Source organism: Giraffa tippelskirchi, chromosome 13 (genome assembly GCF_054371585.1).
Source record: "Giraffa tippelskirchi isolate mGirTip1 chromosome 13, T2T-mGirTip1v1.2.pri, whole genome shotgun sequence".
NCBI lineage: Eukaryota > Metazoa > Chordata > Mammalia > Artiodactyla > Giraffidae > Giraffa > Giraffa tippelskirchi.
In genome coordinates this window covers 13,662,338-13,679,624 of record NC_137287.1, presented here as the reverse complement: position 1 = coordinate 13,679,624, position 17,287 = coordinate 13,662,338, and the positions used below count along the sequence as shown (strand labels likewise).

General features: G+C 40.1%; 2 protein-coding genes across 12 annotated transcripts in view; both read left to right on the top strand.

Moving 5' to 3' along the window:
* The window catches only part of LOC145532619 (S-adenosyl-L-methionine-dependent tRNA 4-demethylwyosine synthase TYW1), a 147,647-nt gene that overhangs the window by 24,805 nt on the left and 105,555 nt on the right, over positions 1 to 17,287 (top strand). For 7 of the 10 annotated variants that reach the window (XM_081558065.1, XM_081558068.1, XM_081558064.1 and 4 more), the window contains 2 exons: positions 1,147 to 1,264; positions 6,280 to 6,332. In XM_081558065.1, the coding sequence (XP_081414191.1) occupies positions 1,147 to 1,264; positions 6,280 to 6,332 (171 nt within the window). Of the gene's footprint in view, positions 1 to 470; positions 820 to 1,146; positions 1,265 to 6,279; positions 6,333 to 17,287 lie in introns of those variants that run through there. The other 3 variants (XM_081558074.1, XM_081558073.1, XM_081558071.1) reach the window with 2 other exon arrangements.
* CALN1 (calneuron 1) overlaps positions 1,149 to 17,287 on the top strand; it is a 693,518-nt gene continuing 677,379 nt past the window's right edge. For both annotated transcript variants that reach the window (XM_081558121.1, XM_081558116.1), the window contains exons 1-2: positions 1,149 to 1,264; positions 6,280 to 6,332. The gene's annotated coding sequence lies outside the window, so the exon portion shown is untranslated. The remainder of the gene's footprint in view (positions 1,265 to 6,279; positions 6,333 to 17,287) is intronic.

Genomic DNA, 17,287 nt, shown 5'->3' with positions numbered 1-17,287 from the left:
GTATACACATGTATACATGTATACACGTGTATAATGAGATTTAAAAAGAGGGAAAGAAATCAAGGACTTCCCTGGTGATCCAGTGGTTAAGCATCTGCCTTGCAATGCAGGGAACACAGGTTGGATCCCTAGTTGCGGAACAAAGATCCCACGTGCTGCAGAACAGCTTAAGCCTGTGTGCTGCAGCTGCTGGGCTCCAGGGCCACAACGAGGGAGTCCATGCAGCACAAAGAAGGATGCTGTGTGATGCAATGAAGATCTGCGTGCCACAACTAAGACCCAACAGCCAAATAAATAAATATTAAAAATAAGAAAAAAAAAGGAGTCTCGTAGCTACTATCTTGCCTCTTTAAAAAAAAAAAACAAGGAGAGGAAGAAATCAATGTAAACAGTGAATGAAGGTCATTGTAATATGATGTCACTGACAGAGACTGTAGGACAAGCATGATGCAAGGTCCTATGCAGTGATCAGAGTTGGGCTGTGAATTTTCTAGTGGTCAGAGGCAAAAGGAAACCCAGGGTTATATTATCCTTCAGATTTCTATCACTGAAGACAGATTTCCACCATGGGATCTTCTAAAAGAAGCCTTTGGGTCTACAGGTGGAGGTGGTGGAGTAACTTGACTTGTGAGCAGATGGCCGTTTGGGCAACCCAAAGCGATTTTTGGACTTGTTTTGGGGGTTTGCAGATGTTACAACCACCAGTAGCCATAATTTAGTGAAGTCCTATGACGTATCAGGCATCATGCCAGGTCATTTCATTTCATTTAATCTTCGACACAATCCTGCTCCCTGGATATTACTTTTCTTCCTTTTCAGGTGAGAAAATTGAAATTCAGAGAAATAACTTGCAAAAGTTGGGCAGCTGTCTGTACTCAGATCGTGAACACTGTTTGACATCTAGATAAGTGGATTATCGATTTATGTTTTGCGAATGTGTGTGTTTGACTATGTAGTCACCTTTTATAGGGGAAAAAAAGGTGCTGGTGTTTCTTGAGCTCACTGTGTGACTGGAAATGTGATCACTTGGGAGAAAACAGGTTTGTGAGGAGCACTTTTATCCATGCCACATGTGGATGACTGTCGTGCTCTTATTTTCCTCTCACATGGCCAATGCTGGCTTTCATTCATTTCTTTTTAATACAGAGAGAAAAGGAGCAGCAGGGAGGGGAAACGAGGGTGACCAGGAGCACAGTGAAGAGCGAAGCCAGTGAAGGAAGAGCTATGATCACTCCTGCTCTCCGAGAAGCCCTTACTAAACAAGGTGAAAGTCCTCAGGAACTGTTACAATACTACACTCTTAAGCGTTCTGAGTGCATACATACTAACTCTCTTAAGTCGTGTCCGACTCTTTGTGACCCTTTGGACTGTGGTCTGCCAGGCTCCTCTGTCCGTGGGATTCTCCAGGCAAGAATACTGGAGTGGATTGCCATTTCCTCCTCCAGGGCATCTTCCCACCCCAGGGATCGAACCCATGGCTCCTGCATTGCAGGCGGATTCTTTACCGCTGAGCCACCAGGGAAGCCCTTAAGTGTTCTGATTTATCACTTAAAAAAGGAAACATAAAATAGGAATTGCCAAGAAGAAAAAAGATAAGTCCTGCTACAGTTGGCTCAGCTGTGTGTGGCCTTGGCAACTGGAGCTGTTTGAGGAGCCACAGTCTTGTTTCTGTGGATCACTTTTGTGTAGGCTGCTTGGACCAGCAAGCTTCCTCTTTGCTTGGCTTACTGGGTTGGTACTTGACCATCAGTGAGGCTCAGGTATGCAGATGGAAGATGTAGTCACTGGCTTCTTTACATGTCATTGTTTATTAAAAAAATTATTAAATACAAAAAAACACCATATGATGTTAGGCTGGGTTAATTAGAAATGTTTTATGTAGAAGTGTATCTGGATTTCTGTGGTCCTACCTTATTAAGAAGGCTGCAGTTGAATGAATGAATAATCCTGGTTTCCTTGTAGAAGGAAGAATAGTAAATTGGGGGTGAGTAGATCAACTTCCTTGCCTCCCTCCCTCTTTCTATAATTATTGAGATCCTTTTATGTGACAGATCTGGTTGTACAGAGGAACTTAAGATACTTGAAGTTATCTCCTTCGAGGAACTCTGGACCTCTTAGAGGAGACAGACAAGAATATACAGATTTTATACATAGAAATATATATGCTTTTTCTTTTTTTAATTTTTAAGTTGTTTTTTTAAGACTTTTTTTTAATTTGGACCATTTTTAAAGTCTTTATTGAATTTGTTACAATATTGTTTCTGTTTTATGTTTTGGTTTATTTGGCCACAAGGCATGTGGGGTCTTAGCCCCTAACCAGGGATCCATCCCATGCCCCCTGCATGAGAAGGTGAAGTCTTAACCCCTGGACCACCAGGGAAGCCCCTGTGTCCTTTAATTAGAGTAAATGAAAGTTATTTTATAATAGGTTTAAATCTGTCATCTTGCTGTTTGTTTTCTACTTGTTTCGTGGATTCTTTGATTTCCTTTCTCGTGTTTAATTATCTTCTTTTAGGTTTTTTTTTAATGATCCTTTTGTATTATTCTTTTTTGGCTTATTAACTGTAGCATCGTTTTGTTCCTTAGTGGTTTCTTGAGGTTTTATACTATCTGGTATCACAGTATATCATCACATGGTGTTATACCACTTTATGTAAAGTAGAAGAACCTTCAATACTTCTATTCGCTCCCCACAAACCTCTATGCAGTTGTTTTCATACATTTTACTTTTACATATGTTTTAAGCCCAGCAGTATGTTTTTGTTCTTTTGGTTCAAACAGCCAATTACCTATTACAGATTTAAATAATTAGGAAGAAATCTTATATGTTGACTCATGTGGTTTCCACTCTTGGTACTTTGCATTCGTCTGTGTAGATCCATATTCTGTCTGATGACCTTTTCTTTCTGCCTGGAGGACTCCTTTTAGCATTTCTTATAGTGTAGGCTTGCTGGTGATGAATTATTTCACCTTTTGTATATCAGAAAAAGGCTTTCTTTTGCCTTCATTTTCGAAGGATTTTTTTGTTATTTAATTTTTTTTGTTGTTATTTAATTTTTGAAGGATATTTATTGATGTGTTTAGAATTGTGAAAGTTTCACAGTCGTGTCCAATTCTTTGTAACTCCATGCCCTGTAGCCTGCTGGGCTTCTCAGAGTGTCCATGGGATTTCCCAGGCAAGAACACTGGAGTGGGTTGCCATGGCCTCCTCCAGGGGATCTTCCCAACCCTAAAAATTGTAGGTTGGCAGTTTTCTTCTTTTTTGCACTTGACGGGTGTTGTTCCACTGTCGAGTGGCTCACATTGCTTCTCATGAGGCCTCTGTAGTCATCTTTTGCTTGTTCCTTTCAAATGTAATGTTTTTTACCCCCTGGTTAATTTTAAGATTTTCTTCTAACTACTGGTTTTGAGTGATTTTAATTATGTCTCAATGTAGCTTTCTTCATGTTTCTTTACTTGAGATTTGTTGAGGTTCTTACTTCTGTGGATATATAGTTTTAATTGAATTTGCACAAATTTTGGCCATTGTTTCTTCAAGTATTTTTCCGCTACCCTGGCTCTTTCCTCTTCCCTGGGGACTCCAATAAATAGGCTTCTTGAATTTGACCCACAGCTCATAGATGTGCTTTTCATATTTTAAAATTATTTTGTCTGTCCTGCTTTACAGTATTGGATAGTTTCTATTGCTGTCTTCAAGTTTAACTCAGTAATCTTTTCTTCTCTAATGTTGACTCTTTCATTATTTCTATCCAGTGTATGTTCCAACTTAGAGGTAGTTTTCATCTCTAGAAGGTCAGTTTAGGTCTTTTTCTATCTTCCGTGTCTCCACTTAACTTTTGGAGCCTATGGAATACAATTTCAACTGTTTCAGTGTCCTTATCTGCTAACATCTGTGTCATTTGTGGGTCAGTTTTTGTTACTGGAGTATTTTCCTCATTACTAGTCATGTTTTCGTAGGTTTTTTACATGCTTGGTAATTGGATGTTATTGTTGTTCACTTGCTGAGTCATTTTTAACTCTGTGACCCCATGGACTACAATATGCCAGGCCTCTCGGTCCCTCGCTGTCTCCTGGAGTTCACCCAAGTTCATGTCCTTTGAATCAGTGATGCCATCCAATCATCACATCCACTGCTGCCCTCTTCTTTTGCCTTCAGTCTTTCCCAGCATCAGGGTCTTTCTAATGAGCCTGGTATCTGATTGGATATCAGATCTAATTTTACCTTTTGGAGTGCTGGATATTTTTGTATTCCTGAAAACATTTCTGAGATTTATTCTGGGACAAAGATAAATTACTTGGAAACAGCTTGAGCCTTTTAATCTTGCTTTTATGATTTGTTGGATGAGACCAGAGCTAATTTTTTCCCCCACCATTGAGGCAGAACCCTTCTATGTACTCTGTCCAATGCCTTGGGAATCTTGAGGTTATCTGTCTGCCTGGTAAGAACAGGCACAGTTCCCAGCCAGCTGTGAGTACCAGGCATACCTTTAATCTTTTCAGATGGTTCTTTCCCATTGTTGGGTAGTTTTTCTCTCGCATATGCACAAAGCAGTATAGGAATCCTCTGCAGAGTTCAGTCTCTGTGTAGCCCTTGTCTCTGCTAAACTGGATCCTGCAAACTTTAGCCACAGGGGTTTAGCCTAGACTCTACTTCTGTGTTCTCAGCTCAGGGAGAATGCTGAGCTCTACTTAGGTTCTCCCTCCCTGCTGCATAGCCTGGAAACTTCCAAGACAATAAGCTTGGGTAATGGTAAGTCTCAACCTTGTTTGTTTCCCATCTCTGTTGGATCATCGTCTTTTGTTACCAGATGTTTCATGCCTTGAATACTGTCGTTTCATATTTTTTGTCCAGTTTTGGTATTTCAAGTGGGAATTAAACCCTCTGTTACTCCATCTTGGAAAGAAGAAAAATCCTGCCCTTGGATTCTTAGCAACTGCATAGTGTGAACTCTGGTCAACTAAGGTCGTTTCACCCTGTGCTGTACAGTCTTTACCTACCTAAATGCAGAGTTTTGTAGAACCCTGTGTATATTGGGAGAGAAAGATGTAAAAAACTAGTAGAGTGTGGTTTCTATGATAGTGCTGTGAGCAACATATAATGTAGGAGTCCAAAAAAACTAGAATTTTCTCCGGGAATCTATAAAATGCTTATTCTGTATCTGAGATTAGCTATTCATTTGGGCTTGGTTCCATCTTCAGGTAGATAAGCAGTTCTTTATTTATGTGCAAGATGTTTACATAAATGTGGAAGAGGATAAAAGACAAAGCCTCATAATATTGCCACTAGAGACTTGTAATCCAAATTGACTTTGTTCCATTAATCATCACACTGTGAACATGGGTGTTTAACCAGCCACTGATCCACTTATGCCATCATCCAGGCTGTATTTCTCCATTTACCTCATTTGTCTGCAAGTCAAGGGTCTTTTTGTGCAAGAGACTCATGATAATTGTGGTTTATTACTTGAAGCCTCATGAGAAACTTTATTAAATGCTTTCTGAAATCAGTATGTTCTACTAGTTTGCTCCATTAGTGTGTTAAAATGAGGAAATGTGATTGCTTTGGCGTAGCTTTTCGATGCTTTTCATGTCTCATGTGGCTCAAAAAATTTAAATGCTAGGTTGTGGAGGGTGCTGAGAATTCATGTCAGGTTCCTAGAATTTTATTTTCCCACTTTTGAGGACAATATTTCTTTCTTTTAATCTCCTCTTGCCCATCTGATTCTTTATTTATTTTTGAAGATTACTGATGACAGTTCCCCCATCGTTTTTTGTACAGAAATGTATGGTTACTTGATTTTGCTGTTTGCTGCAGTATATGGTTCTTTTTTATCTGTATAAATGTTCCTTGAGTCCTTGTAAAGCATGTGCATCCTGTAGTTGTTGAGTGCAGTCTCTTTCTCTGTGCCCTTGATCAAGTTTACTTTGTTGCTTCAGATCTTAGGGCTCCTCTGAGTTTTGATCTATGAGATCTGTTAGATAACTGAGAGATCTTAAAATCACTTCCTGTGATTTTGGATTGGCTTATTGTTTTTTTATGTATTTTGAGCCTGTGTTATTAGATGAATATATATTTTAAATTGTTGTCCCCTCCTGGTCAGTTAAACCTTAGTGGCCTTGGGGATTGTTGTCTATTATTATTTAAATGAAGAAAAATGATTTTGCTACAGTTTTATAATCATTTTTATAGTATGTGTATATATATATATATAAACAAATCACTTTTTGATATAAGGCTTTGAAGCATTTCAATTTTGTGTTCCCTGTTTTTTCATTCAGGTTATCAGTTGATTGGGAGCCACTCTGGGGTGAAGCTTTGCAGATGGACAAAGGTATTTGTTTTTGTTCAAATATTTCTGTTTTAGGCAACTTTTGTATGTCTATTATATGCAATGCATTTTACCATTTTAAAGAGTTAATTTACATTTAATAAAGTGTAATGATTTTGAATGAATTAGTTACATGAGTTCAGCATATTTTGATGGATGTAAAAAATCCTTATCAAACACCTGAATTAAGCTGTAGACTATTTTCCTCACCCCTACAAGTTTACTTATGACTGTCTCTGGGCAGTAGCCCTTGCCCTGACAGCCATGCAACTGTTGTTCTCTTTGTTCTCACTGTAGTTTAGTTTTGCCTTTTGTAGAATTTCACATGAATAGGATCATATAATGTGTAGCTTTTTGCTAATGGCTTCTTAAGCTCAACATCAGGTTTCTCAGATTCATCCACATATAATGTGTATCAGTTAACTCCTTTTTATTGCTGAATACTATGCAGCAGTATAGGCATAGTACTCAGGGAAGCCTCCGTGGCTCAGTGGTAAAGAATCCGCCTGCAGGCAGGAGATACAGGAAGAGGTGAGTTCCATCCCTGGGTTGGGAAGATCCTCTGGCATAGGAAATGGCAGCCCACTTCAGTATTCTTGCAGGGAAAATCCCGGGGGCAGAGGAACCTGGACGTGACTAAGTGACTACACACACAGTCAGTATGTGAATCAGTATCTAAATCAGAACATACCACAGTTTTTAATCTGTTGATAGTTGTTTGGGTTGTTCTGAGATTTTAGCTATTAAGAATAAAATGACTGTGAATGTGTGTGTACAGTGCTTTTTTTTGGGGTGAACATACGTTTGATTTCATCTGGGTATATACCTAGGAGTGGAATTGCTAAATCATAGGGCAGGTATATATTTGTAAGAAATTCCCAATCTGTTTGCAGTGTGGTTTTACTATTTTATACTTGCATCAGCAATTTAAGAAAGTTGCTATATTTTCTCACCATCATGTGGGGTTATAAATCTTTCTGATTGTGAAGTGGTACCATTTTGGTTTTAATTTACATTTTGCAGATAACTGCTGATGATGAGGAGTGCCTTTTCACGTGCATATTGGCCTTTTGTAGTTATGCTGTACCTGTTCAGATATTGTACCCAAACTGAATTGTTTGACTTTGTATTATTGATTTGTAGGAGTTCTTTATATGTTGTGGATATGAGAGTTTTGCCTGATGCACACTGTTGTTATTTTCTCTTAGTCTGTGGCTTCCTCTTTCATTTCCCTAATGGTATCCTTTGAAGTTTTCAATGTGAATAAAGTCTAATTTGTCCTTTTTTCTCTTTTGGTTAGTCCTTTTTGTATGTTAAGAAGTCTTTGTCAACTTGAAGGTCACAAAGATAGTTCATGTTTTCTTCTGGAAGCTTCATATATAGTTTTAACCTTTATGTTTAGGTCTTGAATTAATTTATATGAATGGTGTGAGGTCAGGATCAAGATTGTTTCTTTCCACCACCTATCACCTACATGGATATTCTCATGTTTTAGCACCATTTGTTAAGAAGGATTTTCCTTTCACCATTGAACTACTTTTAGGCCTTGGTAGAAAAGTCAGTCAGCTGCATATAGGAAGGCCTGTTTCTGGACTACTCTTACTCTGTTGCACTGATGTGTTTGTCCTTAAGCCAATACCACGATCGGCTTGATTACTGTGGTTTTGTAATAAGTTTGAAATCATGCAGTGTAAGTTCTCTGTCTTGGTTTTTAATTTTCAAGATTGTTTCTTATCTTCTGGGTCTTTGGTATTTCCATATACATTTTAGGATCAATCTATGAATTTCTATTGCATGTATTTATTCTGTTTTCTTATGTTCTGTATTTGTCTATTGTCATCTCTGTACCTCGGGGCCAGTTACATAACTATAATTTCTTACTTTCTGTATTTTTTTAAAAATATTTTATTATTATTGTGTTTTATTTTTGTCTGCGCTGTGTCTTTGTTGCCACGCATGGGTTTCTCTAGTTGTGGCGAGCAGGGGCTACTTACTCTCTCGTTGCGGTGGACGGGCTTCTCATTGCGGGGCTCCTCTTGTTACGGAGCGTGGGCTTTAGGTCACACTGCCTCAGCAGTTGTGGCGCAAGGGCTTAGTTGCCCTGGGCCATGTGGAATCTTCCTGGACCAGGGATCAGATCCATTTCCCCTGCATTGGCAGGTGGTTTCTCAACCACTGGACCACCAGGGAAGTCCTTATTTTCTGTATTCTTGATGCTCTGGCAGGCTCATAGAGACTGCCCCTCCCAGGGCTATGTCCTAAAGATTAACAACAGCTTGCCTTGAACATACCTTTCATCTGTGATTCTAAATCTGTAGCCTTCAGCTACCTCCTTATCTGACTCTCTCACACACCAAGCCAATATCTTCCCTGCCCTAAATCATGCCAGGGCCTGATCTGGAAAGCTAGAGACAGCCCTGTAGTCCAGAGCCCACTGGAATGATTCACAGCGGCCAGTCCGGCATCGTTTACCCTGCTCTGCCTTTCCTCTCCTGAGGCGACTCCAGGAAAGGCTGTGGCCCAGGCCTTCCTCTCACTCCTCTCTGCCTCCTGAACAAACCCTGTGTGGTATAGTGTGCACCTTTCTCGGAATATGTAAGTAATACCTTCCTTCAATAGCATTGGCCTGTGTTGGCGCTCAGTCACCCTTGTGAATTAAATTCCCACAAATAAGATAGCATTAAAATTATTGTATTTTCTAATGAAAATGCAGTGACGTACAATATTATGTTAGTTTCAGGCATATGACATAGTTGACACTTGCATACATTATGAAAGGCTCACCACAATAAGTCTAGTAACCATCTGTCCCCATACAAAGTTATTACACTATTGTTGATGATATGCCTTCTGTTGTATATTATATCCCTGTGATTTGTTTATTATAAAACTGGAGGTTTGAACCTCTTAGTTCCTTCACCTATTTTGTCCGCCCTCTCTCCCCTCTGCTCCCTTCTCTCCCTTCTGACCATGACTGATTCTCTGTATCTGAGTCTGTTTTCATTTTCTTTGTTTATTTTGTTTTATAGATTGCCCATATGAGTTAAGGTCATGTGGTGTTTGTCTTTGTTTCTCTGACTTACTTTACTTACCATAGTAGCCTCAAGGTCCATCCATGTTGCTGGAAATGTCAAGATTTCATTCTTTTTATGGCTGAGTAATATTACTCTGTGTGTGTGCATGTGTGTGTCCATATATCTATCTATCTATTTCACAGTTTCTTTATCCATTCCTCTGTCAGTAGACACTAAGTTTACATCTGTATCTTGGCTCTCGTAAATAATGCTGCGTTGAACATTGGAGTACATGTATCTTTTCCGATTACTGTTCTTGTTTTCTTTGGGTAGATATTCAGTAGTAAAATTGCTGGGTCGTATAGAAGTTCTATTTTTGATTTTTTGAGGAGCCTCCATAACTGTTTTCCATAGTGGCTGCACCCATTTACAGTCACACCAGCCTTGCACAAGGGTTCCCTTTTCTCCACATCCTCACCGGCGCTTATTATTTGTTGCCTTTTTGATGATAGTGATTCTGAAAGATGTCAAGTGGTGTCTCATTGTGGTTTTGATTTGCATTTCCTTGGTAATTAGTGATATTGAGCATCTTTTCATGTGTCTGCTGGCTGTCTGCATTTCCTCTCTGGAAGTGTCTATTCAGGTCCCCTGCCCATTCTTTAATTGGGTTGTTTGTTTGTTGCTGCTATTAAGTTGTGTGTATTTTTATATATTTTGGATGTCAACCCCTTATTGGATATATTGTTTGCAAATATCTTCTTCCACTTAGTAGGCTACTTTTTTGGTTGTTGAGAGTTTCCTTCACTGTGTAAAAGTTTTTTGGTTCGATATAGTCCCATTTATTTATTTTTGCTTTTGTTTCCCTTGCCTTAGGAGACATATCCAAAAAATATTGCTAAAACTGATGTTGAAGAGTGTGCTGTTGAAGTTTTCCTCTAGGAGTTTGATAGTTTCAGGCCTTACATTTAAGTCTTTGATCCATTTTGAGTTTATTTTTGTATATGGTGTGAGGAAATAGTTCATTTTGATTCTTTTGCATGTAACTGTCCAGTATTCCCAACATCATTTACTGAAGAGGCTGTCTTCCCTATTGTGTATTCTTGCCTCCTTTGTCATAGACTCATTGATCATATAAGTGTAGATTTGTTTCTGAGTTCTTGGTTCTGTTCCTTTGATCTATGTGGGTGGATTGGAAACAGAAATGGTAGTAAGAGTGGTTAAAGGAAGTGAGATGGGCCCCTGGTGACCCTTTCAGTGTAAGATTTAAAGATGACAGGCAGTCCTCAAATAAGTAAGTTCAATTTCAAATAATTATTGCAAGATAGATTTCTCATCACTGTGCTATAAAAATTAGCAATACATAAAATGACCACAGTAACTTCTTAAACAACTTTGATTTGTGAGAATCCTGCATTTCATGTCTTAATATTTCATATGTTAACTTAATATTTGGTTTCAAGTCTACCAAAAGCATCTTAAATCTCTTTTGTATTGTATTTATAGGTGACACCTACACATATAACATGGGATACATGTATTGTGTTAGTGACTTAAATACTCGAAGCAGCATTATTCTCTGTGGTGTGGGTTTTCAAAATGGTGAAATTTCTTACAAAAGCTTCGCGTCAAAGAAAGTTTTCTGTCCTCATTTTCCATAGTAGCTACGTTCCTGGAAAATTCAGTGTATGGTAGAATGTTCAGAAAATACTTTATCTGTAAAATGAAGTTGGAATCTAAGCATGGATGATTATAATCAGGTTTTTCACAAGTATGGAGGTGTAGTAAGTCATTTGAAAGGAAGTGGCTTATAAAAGACCCTTTGTGTGGGGGGGAGTTGGAGGAGGGGGCTGTCTTAAACATTAGAGGAGATGTGAAAGGCTTGCCCCCTCCTCACTTATTGCCAGTAGTGCCCCCCAACCATTTTGATAACAACAGTATTTCAGTGAATTTCCAGAATACCCCCAGATAGTGTTGACCCCATTGAGAACCTCCTCCCCAATCCATTTTCATCCATTGCCATCCTTGAAGTTCAGATTGTCCTCTTGAACATTGAAGCTAGGTTTTTTTTTCCCTCTACTTCTGACCCCCAGTGAATCCCTTCCCCCACCTGCTCAATTTATCTGACATTAACCAGGTTAATCTCTGAAGTTCAGTTCTCATTTAGCCATTCTGTTCTCTGAAGCCTTATGGTAGCTGTTCATTACTTCTTACTTAACATATCAATTGGGATGTGTAATAGGCATCTTAAAGTGTCAGAAACAGAATTCCTGATTTCCTCTCCTGAATCTGTTCTCCTCAGTCTTCACTCCAGTGATTTATGACAACACTGTCCTTTCAGTTACTCAGGCCAGAACCCTGGGAGTCGTTTCTATTCTTCTGTTGTTTTTCTGTTTGTTTGCTTTTGTACCCTCCCACATCTATTCCATGAGCACATCTTTTCAAACTATATCCAGAGTATAACTACTTTTCAGCATTTATACTGCTATGCCTGGATCCAAGTCACTGTCATATGTCCCTTTTATTGTCGTAAGTGATCTCCTAACTGCTGTTCCTGGTTCTACTCAGTCATCTCCACTGCTGTTCCCTGCACAGCAGTTGGATGCCTCAGATCATGTAACTCTTTTACTCAAAACTCCCAGGGGTTCTAATCTCTCTCAGAACCAAACCCTGAGTCCTTACAGAGGCCTCCAAGGATCTGATCTTCCGTGCCTCATCTCACCTTACTAGCCTTCTTGCTGTTCCCCGAATACACTCAACTCAGACTCCTCCCTGGCTTTCTGGTCTCTTGTCTGCTCACTGAGATCTCTGCTCAGTGAGCCTCTATCAGAGAGGCTGTCCCTTGACCACCTTTTTAAAATAACAGCCTTCCTCCGGTCCCCTGACACCGCTTGGAATTTCTCCATAGCACTTATTGCCAATTAACAGATTAGGTCTTGCTTATTAACTGTCTCCTCTTGCCCTTCTCATCTCCTCCCCAACCTAAGAGTCTTCATTTTTCTTTCCAATACTGAAAACAGAGCCTAGCATGTAGTAATTGCTTAGTAAACATTTGTCAGGTGACAGAATTATATAAAACCCCGAACCCGAGGAAGACCCTCTCTAGCATAGTCCTGATCTACTTGTTCAGCTTTGTTTTCTGTTTTAACCTTCATACATCCTGTGCTGCCTCTCTTCCCCGCTCTGATCTCCACCAGGCTGAATCCTTCCCATCTGTCCCAGTCAGGAAAACAGAAACCACCCTGGGTATTTTCGCAAGAACAGATTTAATAAAGTAAATTAACTGAATGCTTACACAGCCATTGAAAGGCCTGGGGTAATGAAGGGCAGAGAGAACTGCTCCTTGCTTGGAGAAAGTGGAGAAGTGCTGGGCTCGCAGGACACTGCTGGAAGTGACCTGAAACGCTGGCAACATTAAAGCAAATGTGTCCCAGGAGCTTGCTTGAAGCCGCTTCAGACTCAGTGTTTGTTGTACGCCCTTGTGTCTGCCAGCTGCTGCCAGTGAAGAATAACGATTTCTCCTTTCTTGCCATCAAGTCTTGGCATAAGTGCCTCTCACTGGTGGAGTCTAAATCAGAACCTCTCGGACAAGGGAATCTGAGAAATATGGTATTAGGGCATCTTAGCCCCTACTTATAAGGGGTGGCACAGGACTCAGTATTAATAGCACTGTCTGCCTCTTTAGATGCTCAGCATCTGTACACACCCTTCTACCTGTATTCACATTTCAAACCGTAATAAAAACAAAACATTTGCTTCTCCCTAAACTGTTATAATTGTTACTCATGAAAGGGAGGATGTATTCATTCTTTCCCTTCACTCTCTTTTGAGATCCTCTACCTAGGGATGAGATTATAAGGTTAACCACCACTGACCTGTCTTACATAAAATAGTTGGAGGGGAGGAAAGATAATTATGTATATCCAAGCAAGAAAGACATGTGTATTTGTAACTGCTCATATTTGTACTTGGTCACCTGGTCATGGTTGGTGTTTCTAACTTCCTTCCTCGACGAGGCAGCCACATTTCCTTTGTGCTGTATCAGTACCTCAATATGATGCTTCTTTGCAAAGGTGAGTGATTCTGTCAGTGAAGAGTCTGAGCCACTAATGGCTCCTCCTGTAATCTTCTCTTAACTTCTACGACTGTAAAGGAGAATACTAAGGGCTTCCCAGGTGGCTCGGGTAAAGAATCTACCTGCAATGCAGGAGACACAGGATACATGAGTTTGATCCCTGGGTTGGGAAGAATCCCTGGAGAAGGAAATGGCAACCTGTTCCAGTATTCTTGCCTGAAAAAATCCCATAGACAGAGGAGCCTGGTGGGCTACAATCCATGGGATCACAAAGAGTGAGACATGACTGAGAACACACACACACAAAGAGATGTCTTGGAGGTCCCCTTGGTTCCTGAGAAAATTTTTGTTTCTGTGACATGAGGAGTTCAAAGGAACCAGGGGCTAGTATTAACTGTCAAGAACTGTGGAGGGTCTCTTCTTTCAGCCTACTTACAAGCCAACATATTCACCTGGTAGAGTTTCATAGATGCCGGTGGAGGACCCAGGACTCCCAGGTCAAAGACAAAGAACAGCAGGCAGATTGAGATTCATGACCAGGTGGGGAGACAGATTCCTGATGCTTCCTGCTCCTCTGTCCTCCCTAAGTCCTCCTCCTGTTTGTACTTTTTTTTTTTTTTTTTAACAGTTTGCTTAACCAGTTTAGAATTTATTTTGCTCTGTAGTATGGAATAAATCTCTAAATCAGGGGTTAGCAAACCTTTTCTTAAAGGGCCAGATGGTGACTTTTTAAGGTTTGTGGGTTATATGATCTTGTTGCAGCTTTTCAACTATGCCATTGTAGCCCCAAAGCAACCATAGATAAAAGTAAACAAATGTGGGTGACAGTATTCCAATAAAACCTTACCTACAGAGACAGGCAGTAGCCTGACTTTGGCCCATGGGCTGCAGTATATTGAACACTGCATTGAACTCTTCATCCCCTGTCAAAAATGAAAGACTGAAATTTTACCCAGACTCTGTGTCTACTAAGCCTTAATCTAGCAACAGAAGCCCACTCAGTTAGGTTTGTCCCTCCCTTGTATGCAATGAGAGTCCCTGTAACAGATTCCAGTGAGCCCAGAACCAGTTGCAAAGGGGATCAATTGGGAGCCCCACTAATAATAAGCAGGTGGGACAAATGCTCTTCTTCCCTGTTGGACCATGAATTACTCACTCCTGCTAAGATATATCAGATGGTCAAGTAAAAATGGAAGGAGAGAGACCCTCTCCTTACCACCTTACTCCTACAGTAATCGACCTGGCCTGTGAAATGTTCTCTGTGCCTGCTGGGCCCAAGACTCCTTTCCTTCACTGAGAGATAGCATGGTGGTTGGGTGGCAGTCCCCTCCACAAGAAGTGGCCTGTCTAGGGAAGCCAGGCCTCTTTATTCTTGTCCTGAGACTCCCCTCTCCCATTCAGAGTTACTGGGGCTACCAGTAACTATCCACTGGCCAGAGCAATGCTGCCAAATAAGCTGCCTGTATGGGAAGCCTGCTGGCCTGAGATTCCCCTCCTCCACGTGAAACCTCTTTCACCCCCTCTGACGGTACCACCCGAGATCAGTGGGAGCCCAAGCAAAATTACATTGCAAAGCCTCTGAAAATTAAACGGCCATTGGAGCCACAGCATACAAAATAGTCCAGGACCTGCAAGCTCAACCTAAACTAAGTGGCTGCTGCTAAAATGAAAGAATGAAATAGAATTTAGAGCCTCCTAACATAGTAGACAAAATGTCTAGGATGCAGTGAAAAAAATCACCTGTCATTCCAAGAACCATGAAAATCACAACTTGAGCAAAAAAAGATAATGAACTGACACTAACACCAGATGAATCAGATGGTGGAGTCATCTGACAAGGATTTTAAAGCAGCTGTCATAAAAATGCTTCAGCAATCACTTACAAAGTCTGTTGAAACAAATGAAAAAAATAAAAAATCTCAGCAGAGAAATGGAAGTTATAAAAGGAACCAAGAGGGAATTATACAATTGAAAAAATACAGTTAACAGAAATAAAAGCTCACTGAACGGGTGCAGTAATAGAGTGGAGATGACAGAGGATAGAGCCAGGGACCTTACCAATTAACACAATGATCTGTGACCAGGGCAAGTCAATAGAATTTACCCAACCTGAATAGCAGAGAGAATAAACTCCAAATAGGATAGAACCAAGGAAATCCACATGAAGATACCTTACAATTAATAATCTGAAAACTAAAGAAGAAAAAGATCTTGAAAGATGCTAGAGATAAACTGTGAACTAACATCAATTTGACATCAGATCTCTCATCTGAAATCATTGAGGCCGGAGAGAAGTGGCACGTGTTCAAGTGTTGAAAGAAAATACCTGTCAATCATGGTTTCTGTGTCTGGCAAAACTATCCTCCAAAATGAAGATTAACTAAACACATTATCGGATTAAAAAACACTGAGTCTGTTTGTAGCAAATCTGCCTTTAAGATCAGTTAAAGGAAGCTATTCAAACCTAATGCAGTGATGAAAGAAAGATTCTTAAAGCATGAGAAAGGAAGGCAGAATGATGAAAAGAGCGGAAATATGAGTACATACAGTAGATGATCATTTTCCTCATAATTTTTATAATCATATTCGATGATTGAAGCAGAATATTTTTAAACATTTCTATTTGGCTACACTGGGTCTTAGTTGCGGCAGGTGGGATCTTCAGTCTTTGTTGCAGCATACAGAACCTTTAGTTGAGGCATGCAAACTCTTAGTTGCAGCATGTGGGATCTAGTTCCCTGACTAGGGATTGAACCTGGGCCCCTTGTACTGGGAGCTTGGAGTCTTAGCCACTGGGCCACCAGGGAAGTCCTGAAACAAAAATTTTAACACCATGTGATACTCAGGACAATGATATATAATTTAAAAGAGAAAATTAAAGGGATCTGAATGGAAGTGATGTTTCCACACTTCACTTGAAGCTGGTAAAATTTTTTTACTAGTAGACTTGATGGGTCATGTATGTATATTTTTATACTCATAACAACCACTACAAACACTATCTCAGTGAAAGTCACTCAGTTGTGTCCGACTCTTGCAACCCCATGGACTGTAGCCCACCAGGCTCCTCTGTCCATGGGATTCTCCAGGCAAGAATTCTGGAGTGGGTTGCCATTTCCTTCTCCAGGGAATCTTCCCGACCCAGGAATTGAACCCGAGTCTCCTGCATTACAGGCAGATTCTTTACCAACTGAGCTATGAGGGAAGCCCACAAACACTATACTTAGAGATAAAATCAAAAACAAAAAATAAAAATGGAATCCTAAAAATGTTTAAGTAACCCGCAGGAAATCAAATGAATAACAGGAATGAGAATCAGAGGAAATAAGCAGGAAACAAATAATAAAATGGTAGGCTATTTTAGTGCATAAGTAATTACTTCAACAGAGAAGGCAATGGCACCCCACTCTAGTACTCTTGCCTGGAAAATCCCATGGACGGAGGAGCCTGGTGGGCTGCAGTCCATGGGGTTGCTAAGAGTCAGACACGAATGAGCAACTTCACTTTCACTTTCCACTTTCATGCATTGGAGAAGGAAATGGCACCCCACTCCAGTGTTCTTGCCTGGAGAATCCCAGGGACAGGGGAGCCTGGTGGGCTGCCGTCTATGGGGTCGCACAGAGTCGGACACGACTGAGGTGACTTAGCAGCAATTACTTCAAATGTAAATATTCTAAATATATCAATCAAATGATAAAGATTGGCAGAGTGGATTTAAAAAATGACCCAAATATAGGATGTTTACAAGAAACTTACATCAAATTCAATGACATAGGTAGGTTGAGTAAAATGGTGAGTTAGTCAGTAGAAGCTAGTTGACATATAAGGAACATATCACCCAGCAATAGCAGAATATACATTTCTTCCAAGTG